The 9,927-nt window shown below is 43.4% G+C and overlaps 1 protein-coding gene across 1 annotated transcript in view; it reads right to left on the reverse strand.

Annotated features, from left to right (window-relative positions):
- The window catches only part of DARS (aspartyl-tRNA synthetase), a 76,352-nt gene extending 67,336 nt beyond the window's left edge, over positions 1 to 9,016 (reverse strand). Inside the window, exons 1-2 of the mRNA XM_015417113.1 lie at positions 8,681 to 9,016; positions 4,385 to 4,442 (exon numbers count right to left, since the gene is read on the reverse strand). Coding sequence (XP_015272599.1) covers positions 4,385 to 4,442; positions 8,681 to 8,764 — 142 coding nt within the window. The 5' untranslated portion in view covers positions 8,765 to 9,016. The remainder of the gene's footprint in view (positions 1 to 4,384; positions 4,443 to 8,680) is intronic.
- Between the last annotated feature and the right edge of the window lie 911 nt (positions 9,017 to 9,927).

The following is a 9,927-nucleotide window of genomic DNA, read 5'->3' on the forward strand; positions in this document are numbered from 1 at the left end:
AGTGTGTATGGAAAACGTTTTATCTTACAGAGACAAATGGGGAAAAGACCTTGTAGTACCTATCCCGGAAGAAATCTGGGCAAGTCTTTTTCAAAGAACCCTTGAGGTTCTCAGCCAATGTTGGTCTAAGAGAGAATCAGAAGTTATTTATAGGTGATAATTAACCCCTGCTGGTTGGCAAATATGTTTCCAACAATCTCTAGGAAGTATTGATGCCATAAAGGAAATGTTGGAACCTTTCTACATATCTGGTGGCTTTGTCCAGAAATTAAAAATTACTGGTAAGCAGAGATGTAAAATTTCTGGAAATTTTGAGTTCGCAGATAAAAAAGTTTCCTTGTTTTTGACAAAAAATGAAATTTTGGGGGAAATTGAAATATATGCAATATTTACTGTTCTATCAAACAAACTAATTTTATGGCTTTAACAAAATGCATCACTTACAACTTAGCCTATAAAACTGCAATATTTGACATATTTATGGAAGGTACTGTTGGTTGTGGTGCTAGAGACTCCTAGATTGATTGTTCTGGGGAACTTCAACATACATGCTGATGATACTTTGTTGGGACTGGCCCAGGATTTTATAGCTTTTTTGACTGCTCTGGATCTCTCCCAAATTGTGACTAGCCCAACACGTGAAAGAAGTCATGCCTTGGACTTAATCTTTTGAGGGTAGGTTTGGTTTCAGGGCTGGAGATTCGTCCTGAACCATGGTCTGACCACCACTACTTAAAACCAATGTGTATGTGGGTCTGCCACCCCTGCATGAGAGAGGGCTCAGTTAAAATGATATGCCCATGGAGGCTCATGAATCCTACAAGATTCCACAATGCTCTAGGGGATTTTAAGATTCAAAACATGTGTTCTGTTGAAGCCACAGTGGAAACATGAAGGCCCTTGAAGCTGTCGACAAGGTTGCCCCTCGTCTACCTCTCCCGCCCTTTGGATGAAATCCAGCTCCCTAGTTTGCCATGAAGCTGAGTGATCTGAAAAGGGTTGGGAGACGTCTAGAAAGGCACTGCTGGAGAAATCATACTGAATCTGACAGATCATGCTATAGAACTTATTGTAAGACCTATGAAGCAGTGGTGACAGAAGCAAAGAAAGGTTACTTCTCTACTATTACAGAATTAACTGGTTCACTTTCATCCAAGTTCTCTAAGGTAGCTCAGCATCTACTGATGCCTAAATCTGAATCTCTAATGTTCCAGGAAAAGACAATTAGGTGTAACACTTTTGCCAAGTTTTTTGCTGATAAAATATTGAGGATATGCTCTGATCTGGATATCAGTTGTAACATAGGTACTCCAGAAGAAAGGCCTAATACACTGCCTGGGCTATTTATGGATAATTTTGACTCAGTTTCTGTGATGAACATGGACAAGATCTTGAGATCTGTGAAGGCCGCTACTTATACCCTGGATCCTTGCCCATCCCAAACCTTCTGTGCCTGTTATGAAAGAGTCATTAACTCAGGACAACTCAAAGAGGCACTTATCCATCCACCGCTTAAAAAAAACATCCCTACAGATGAATGATGTGGCCAATTATCACCCAGTCTCTAATGTACCCTTTCTGGGCAATGTGACTGAGAGATCAGTATTTATTTATTTATTTACATTGCATTTATATACCACCCATGACCCCTAATGGGTCTCAGAGCGGTTTACAATGTACTGCTACTGGTATAGTCGCAGTAGTTAACCTACCTAGGGCCACAGATTTTTAGGGGGGGGGGACTTCCCTACCGACACCCTTGTTGGCAGTGCGTTCTCTCTTCTTTTCCGGCGGGGTATGCTGGCGTCCTCGGCTGACTGGCACCACCTCAGGCGGCTCGATGTTTTTCCTTCGTGTGCGACCGCCCTCTGGCTGCAGCTTCCGGCTTGCGTCCTTCCGGCTCCTGCCGTGCTGCGCCGTCCTGCGCTCGCACCACCGTGGCTCCGCCTTTGTCAGTAGTGAATCGACCCCAAGTCTTCTTGGATAACTCTAGGTTCTGCTCTAGAACCTTTTCAGTCTGGCTTCAGGCCAGGCTATGGGACAGAGATGGCTCTGCTGGCTCTAGCTGATGACCTCCATCTGCATGTAGACAGAGGCCAAGCCTCTCTGTTTCGCTTATTAAATTTATATGCAGCCTTTGATACAGGAGATCATGAAATCTTCTTGAGGGGCTTGGAGGCAGAAATAGTTTATCAAGGGATATGTGCTGACCTGATTCAAATCATTCCACATCATTCCTCATGGACCAGACTCAAAGGGTTGCTATGGGAAATCAGTTGTCATCAGCATGGGAACTATCTTGTGTGGTTCCACAGAGTGCAGTTCTATCTCCATGTAAAACTCTTAATTCAAATCATTCATAGTTTTGGAGTCACTTGTCATCAATATGCTGATTACACTCAGCTCTGTATGTCCTTATCTAAATCTGCTGGTGATGCAGTAGAGGTCCTGAATTGCTGCCTGGCTGCTGTGGTTAACTGGCTAAAAGTGAACACATTGAAACTAAACGCTGATAAGACAGAGATAATGCTGGTTGGGAAGGTGAACGTCTTGAAGGACTTTGTTCTCCCCACCTTTGATGGAGTTCAACTGACCTTTGCTGACTCAGCTAAAAGTCCTGGCAGTATACTGGATCCAGCTTTATTACTGGAGAAGCAAGTTAATGCAGGTGCAAAAAAAAGTTCTCTACCACTTCAGCATACCCTGTAAGGTGGTGCCTTACATTGATATGGCTGACCTGCCACCTGGATCAACACCACAGTAACATCAAGACTAGACTACGGTAATGCACTGTACATTGGTCTCCCCTCAAAATCAACTCGGAAACTCTAAGTGGTCCAGAATGCCATGGCTCAACTATTAGCAAGAGCTAGACAGAATATGCATATTACTCCAATTCTGCAGACACTTCATTGGCTGCCCACTTGTTACCGGGCTTCATTTAAGGAAATAGATATGACATACAAAGCCATTCATGGCCTCGGCCTCTCTTATTTGCATGACCACCTCTCTATGTTCCATCACAACAACCTTGTTCATTTCAACAGGGGCTTCTGCGGGTGCCAACATGCAAATGGCAAAATCAACAACTGCCTATACACTTTATCGTTTATTGGTTCATGCCCACTCCTACTGCTGAGAAGCAATGAAAGCCCTGCAAAGCTCCCCTCAAGAAGATTAGGGAGCCTTCTAAGTGCAGAACTGCATCTTGGATTTAAGAATATTATATGTCTACAGCATGCCCATCTTACCTTTAAAAGCATTTCAGTCTTTCTAAAAGAGAAATTATTCCACAGGAATTTTTTTTCAGTGCTCCTTGGGGGGGGGGGGGGGGGGGGGGCTCGGGGGAAAAAAACCCAGTTTTTTTCTAGGCCTTCACATTTCTACTGGTAATGTATATTTATTATAGTGGAAGTTTTTTAAAAATCTAGATTACCATATAAGACTGAGATTGCTCTCCTAAACTGATTCACAAGAGGGATTTGAAAGACCCATAGATGATCAGTAGCTATAGCTGCAGCTAGGATACTGATAGCAAGTTAAAATACCAGGAGTAAAGGTATGGCTCTTGAAGGTTTCATTTGTCATGAACATGGGGAAAAAAATATTATGATTTATAAAAGGTTATGAGATGGAAGGAGAGTTGCTCAACATGAATTTATAGGTTGCTGGGAATGCTTCTTAAACTACTGGAACAGAATACACCTTGGAGGAAATGAGGAGAAACAGCCAATTTTGGAGTTTAGTTAAAGACTCAACTAATAAATTATTAATGTGAGGTACCCTTGATTCTTAGCGTTGATGATTGAGGGCTTTTTTGACTATGCATTAAGATATTTGTTTTGCTGAACTTCTGTATAATTGAGTACAACAATAAAATGGAAAATAAATAATTTATTTTAAAAACCTTGTATATTGGTTTGAACATGAAGTGAAAACTACTGGATTGAAGTTACTGGTGTGAACGTGTAGCCATCTTAATAATGTTGCATACATTAGGCCACGGGTAATACAGATAAACAAGCAGCACACATGGTCAGAGACTAACTGGTAAACTAGTTATTCCTCTCAAGTATTAAAAAGAAAGACACCTCTCTAATTTTCACCTTGAAACGTGCCAAGCCTTCTTCTCTTGTCTAAGTTAAGAGTCAAAGAACGGAATTTCTCTCATGTGTGAGAATCTGGTTACAGTCCCACAATCTTCAGCAAACCATGAGCCTGAAGTGAACAATCTCTTACTTTTTTCCTCAGACAGACTGGCTCCTCTGGAGCTAGAAATGGTATCTTTATATACAAACCAATGCAATAATTGGTGCTATCTTGCATATCATGGTACTTACAACCCAACAGGCTTCTGTGGGCTTTTCAGAATTTTGAAACTGACCTGGTTTCTCCTGAGACTGTATCATCGGCAATAGACCGTATCTTTCCTTCGCATAGTCCTAAAAAGGGGAGAGGAAAGTTATTGTGCCAGAAGCCTTGACACTATTACATTCAAACAGGGAAAAACAGTCATGTATGCAGAGGTGACTTGGCAGTCATCACTAGAGTACAGCCAGCTTTTAAGGGGCGATAATATTATACACACAATAATGAGTGCTAAAAAGCACACAATACTGTCTGGAAAGGATACTGCAGACATGATTTACCAAATAAGGAATCAATGTCTGGTACACATATCTGTGTACAGAATCAATTCATATCCAATAAAATATAGCGCACATGCATGTATTTTTCATTGTAAAATACATGAGCCATGAGAAATAGCATTCTATGCTGCATTGTTAGATATGGCACTCAGTCACATACAAGAGGGAATAAAAGTAAGATCTGTAAGTGACACCAGCCTAGAAATCAACTTTTCTCAACTACTCTTTTATCACAGAATGATTTGTGGCTTGACAACTGTGAAATCACCATGCTTCCCATGCATCATCGTGATAGCGGATATAAACCCCTGCTCTCAATTACAGCCGTTTGCTATAAACCTGTGGGAACAGAAAATTTTCTGTGAAGGACCCAGACGCCGGCATTCAATTTCCCAGTTGGCTTGCTGGAGCCAGACTTCAAGTCAAGGAGTAGAATTCATTATTTACTCAGCCTCATGCCTGAAAGGTGCATCAGTGGTATTGTTTTTTAATATACGGATTCAAGTGTCCCCAGAATTAGGGCTACTTTTCAATATCTTATTTTACAAATTATATCCATATAATCAATTTGGAAGAGCAGATAGCCCAATCCACTGCATGTTTACTGACGTTTCCCTGAGTTCAGTGGGACTTACTCTCAAGAATATAAGTAGTGGATTGCAGCCAAGAATTTTATTATGTTAAAAACAGCATTTTCCTCTCCAATGGAGAAACGTTCAGTCTAAAATAGGTAACTGTTCTGTGCAGAGTTTCAAATACCCATTGCTTCCAGTCCCTACCCATTTCTTGTGACAATCTAACTTCTGCCCAAACCCATCAAAAGTGAGTGTGGGAGAACACCCACATTACTAGGTCTGCACTGATCCTCTACTCCTCAGAGTCAGAGCCTCCTGGCAAAGCTGGGCCCAGTTTTTCAGCCAACCAACCACACCAACGAGCTCCCATCTGTACAAGACTCCCTTTGGATGAACTGCCAGGAGCAATATATATTACAGGCACCAAATCTGTGCAAAGCCAGAGAAATCTGGGGTGGAGGAAGAAAGGAAAAAAGAACAGAATTAGCAGAAAATCCTACAGGGACTAGGAAAAACTGGCAAGTGGACATGCAAATAGACCTGCTGGAAGTGGAAAGATAAAAAGGGGGTTAAGTTGTGGGTACAGGACACCAGTAGTGGGGAACAGAGAAGAACCTGCAAGTGCAATGAGGGAGCATAGAAGCCTGACTGGCGGTAGCTGAAAGACAGTTGTGCGGACCAGTGACAGTGCAACAAGAGAAGAGAGTGCTTGCCATAGGGTGCAAAGACAGGTGAAAAACAGGGCATGATGGAGCAAACAGAGAAAAACAGAGGGGCTCAGATAGACCTATGAATGATGGTATAAAACAAAGATGCCACATTATGGGGAATACAGAGGGAAAAGATTAATATTGAATAGATTTTTTAAAGACACTAAGTTAAAACTGTAAGAAAAACATTCTTCCATGTTAAGCAAAGGTTTTCTGAGATCTGATATGCACCTCCGGGCTGCAGCATAGGGTAACAAACAATTAAGATACACATATTACTAAAGTGAACAGCCAATGTAATATATGCAGAGAAATGTAAGCAGAAAACCCATTTAGAACAGAGGCACTGGAATCAAAATATGTAGAAAATCCAAAAATAAACATAAGTGGACCACTTCATGTGCAGCTACCACAGCTGATGGGAAGACATAAGTAGGATGAAGGCAGCCAGTATGGCAGAATGAGTGAGCCACAGTGATTTCCTTAAAGTTTGTGTCCTGGGATTCTGTCTATAGACAATAGAAGCCTGCCTGTATGTAACAAATACTTTGGTTTATTTACTTCAACCTGAGCCCATCAGGCCATGGGTTCAAATCCTGCCCCCCAATCAAGCAGGGGCAGTAAGGACCCATACGTTTGGGACAGGAACCACAGCTCAGCGAAAGCATGCATGCAATACCTCTGCTTCATGGAAAGCATCTCAGGTAACAAAACTGGGGAAAGACCTGCTTGAGACTCACTAAACCACTAAAAGAGTGCATAATAAGCTCAACACACCCAATAACAAGATGCAGTACTTTTTACATTTAAATCAATCTGGGTGCCTAGGTCACATTAGGAAAAACAGCAGAGATAAAGAAATATTACGATTGGGTATTCTTTGGAAACATACAGAAATAGTTACTCCATCATCATAGACAGTTATAGCGTTTTCCTAACATTGATATGAAAATATAATACAGTTACAAGAAACAGCACCCTACTGCTCCATCTCCCGAACTAAAAAGGGGAGATGCTGTTTTCTATGACAATTTATTGAAATTGGCTTCATCTTTAAAACTTTTTCTTCAATAATAAACCCACACAGTCAACTTAGACTTTATACAGCAGCTGATCTTAAGGGATATTATTGGGAATAAACTTACATCAGGCCCTGACAAATTTTCTTTTGCTTATTCAGCCAACTGAAAAATTTAGGAGCCAAACTTATTTTTCAGCCTTCAGGCTTTTATATTTTAAAAAGGTAAAGGTAAAGGTTCCCTTGCTCGAAAGCCAGTCGAATCTGACTCTAGGGTTGCAGTGCTCATCTCCGTTTCAAAGCCGAAGAGCCAACGCTGTCCAAAGACATTTCCGTGGTCATGTGGCCAGCATGACTAAACACCAAGGCGCACGGAATGCTGTTACATTCCCACCGAAATGGTCCCTATTTATCTACTTGCAATTTCTTGCTTTCGAACTGCTAGGTTGGCAGGAGCTGGAACTAGAGACGGGAGCTCACTCCGTCATGCGGCACCCGGGTCTCAAACTGCTGAACTACCGACCTTCCACAGCCTGCAGTTCAGTGTCTTAACCACTTGAGCCACCGCAGCTCAATATTTATATTTTAATGACCCATTAAAACCGAACCGTAATCTCTTCACCATTTCTTGTCATTTTTAAAACGTTTCTTGTCATTTTTTTTTAAAAAAAGCTGTAGCAAAAGTGTCAAAGCACATAAATAAATATGGGGTAATCCTGGTTGTCATCACAACAAAAAGGTAACCTCTGTTCCTCACCGAAACAAACGTCATACTTCTACTGAGAATCTCGGAGAGGCACTTGCAATAAATTACTATTGAAAATGCCAGGTGCCAAAATGAAATTTCTAGGCATGGTGGCACCTGGGATTTGCTGAACCCTGCCTTAGATCACAAGTGGGTGGATAGATCACAAGAGTGTGGATTACTATGGACTACATTCAGTCTGGGGGGACAGTTTGCTACCTACAAAATTTAGGTATGTTATCATATATATGAATGAAAGTAAATGGAATTACTAGATGCAACTTCAGTCCTAACACATGTTAAGATGGAGACAGAAGACTGGACCATCCCCCACCCCCAAGAGCCGACTTGAAAGAAGGACCTGTTTATAATGGACATACTCATTTTCTCTTTTCGATCTGGAAGATGGAGGAGGGGGGGCAGGGTTGACTTTTCAAAAAAACCCGCGTGACAGCAGAATGAAAAATGCACCGCAGACCCCACGCTAAGCACAACCTCTGTCAAAACTACTTTCAGTTCTCTTAATAAAACCCCCAGCCATTCATTTCTGGCCTTGAAAGCATAGAAAGCAGGGCAGGGGGTGGGAGTCGGATCTCATTAGAGAAACATTCAGTGAGATTTTCTAATCAAATTTGAAGACCGGTGACAAGACGCCCTGAGCCGCTTCGGCGGGAGGGCGGGATAAAAAGCTTAATAATAATAATAATAATAATAATAATAATAATAAAACAGAACAGTCCAGGGACAGAGTCACAGGGAATAACCGACAACACTGCAAGCCATGTCAAAAGCAGATTTGACTTTTGCAGGGGAATCCGTCTGGAGTGTGTGTGTGAAAAGAGGAAAGATGGTAGTCAGGGGAGAAAAGACAAGGGACAAGCGGCTCCTCCTCTCCAAACGCTCGGCCTTTAGACGGACGGTGACAACCCCTCCCAATAATATAATACACCCCCCCTCCCTCCCTTCCTCCTCCAGAGACCCACATCAGCCGGCGGGGGCTCCATGGCGTTGTCACGATTCCGTCCACGATTCCGTTCCTGGTTCTTAGGGGCAGCAATGCCGGGCATCTTGCCAGACACAGCAACAAACTTGGCCAGCGCTCTTTTAAAAAAAAATTAAGTTTGTCCTTTAGAGGCTCCCGTACTACTGGGCACAGCTATTCCCCTCCCCCGTTTGCCTCTTTCAAGTCTCACACACACACACACACAAAAGGCGCCCCACTCTCTCTGCTCCACTCAGGCGCTCTCCGCGTGCCTGCCGCAGCTACTTCCGGGCACGTACGCCACGCAAGGGAGAGAACGACTGGCAAATACGTCACGCGAGAAAGACGCCGCTCCCTCTGACAGACTCGTTCGTTCAATTCCCGAACCGCGTCCCGAGTGACTGATTTATCGCGAGGTTTCCGGATATATCCATTCTCGTGTCTTCCTGTCGTTTTTATAGCCAGTCACGTCCAAATGGAACGTTGGATTCCCAACCGATGTTTCCTCTAAGCTGAGTTAGTGTGAGCTAGCTCACAGGTTTTTTTAGCCTCTGGCTCACACAATCTTAGCTCAGGAAGGATGGCTCCAGGGCATACTAAATCATGCAGCAGCCAATTCGCTCCTCACAACTTCAATGCCAGTAGCTCACAAAGCGGGACATACTAAAACTAAGGACAGCGATTGCCTGTAGGGTATACATGAGTGCCCATAGAGAATAATGGAGAGTAGGCTTGGCCAGAGGGGATACTGCAGTACATAATTGCCAAGAGAGAATCCATGATTGCCAATACAGCTACTGCCGACAGTGGCGGCAGCCATAACTTTTTAAAGAGGCCCTAAGGAGAGCTGGGGGAGCCAGAATTACCTCTCTGAGACCACATTTGCCCCTACGAGTCCAAGGCCACCACCCCGGTGCTCAAAGAAGCAAGGGAACGTTTCGCCCCGCCCCTTCCCCTGCGCGGGCGTCGCAGCTGCTGGGAGAACGGCGGCGGCCATAACTTTTTTAAGAGCCCCTCCCGAGAGCTGGGAGAATCAGAATGACCTCTCGCATGTGATGTCTGTTGCCACTCGGACATCACACGTGAGAGGTGGAATTTGCCCCTACAAGTCCAAGGCCACCACCCTGGGGCTCAGGGAGGCAAGGAAACATTTCGCCCCTCCCCTCCCCCCACGCGGGCATTGCAGCTGCCGCGGAGAACAGTGGCAGAGGCCATAACTTTTTAAAGAGCCCTCCCGAGAGCTGGGAG

The sequence above is a fragment of the Gekko japonicus genome, unplaced genomic scaffold, assembly GCF_001447785.1.
Source record: "Gekko japonicus isolate JY-2015 unplaced genomic scaffold, Gekko_japonicus_V1.1 scaffold883, whole genome shotgun sequence".
NCBI lineage: Eukaryota > Metazoa > Chordata > Lepidosauria > Squamata > Gekkonidae > Gekko > Gekko japonicus.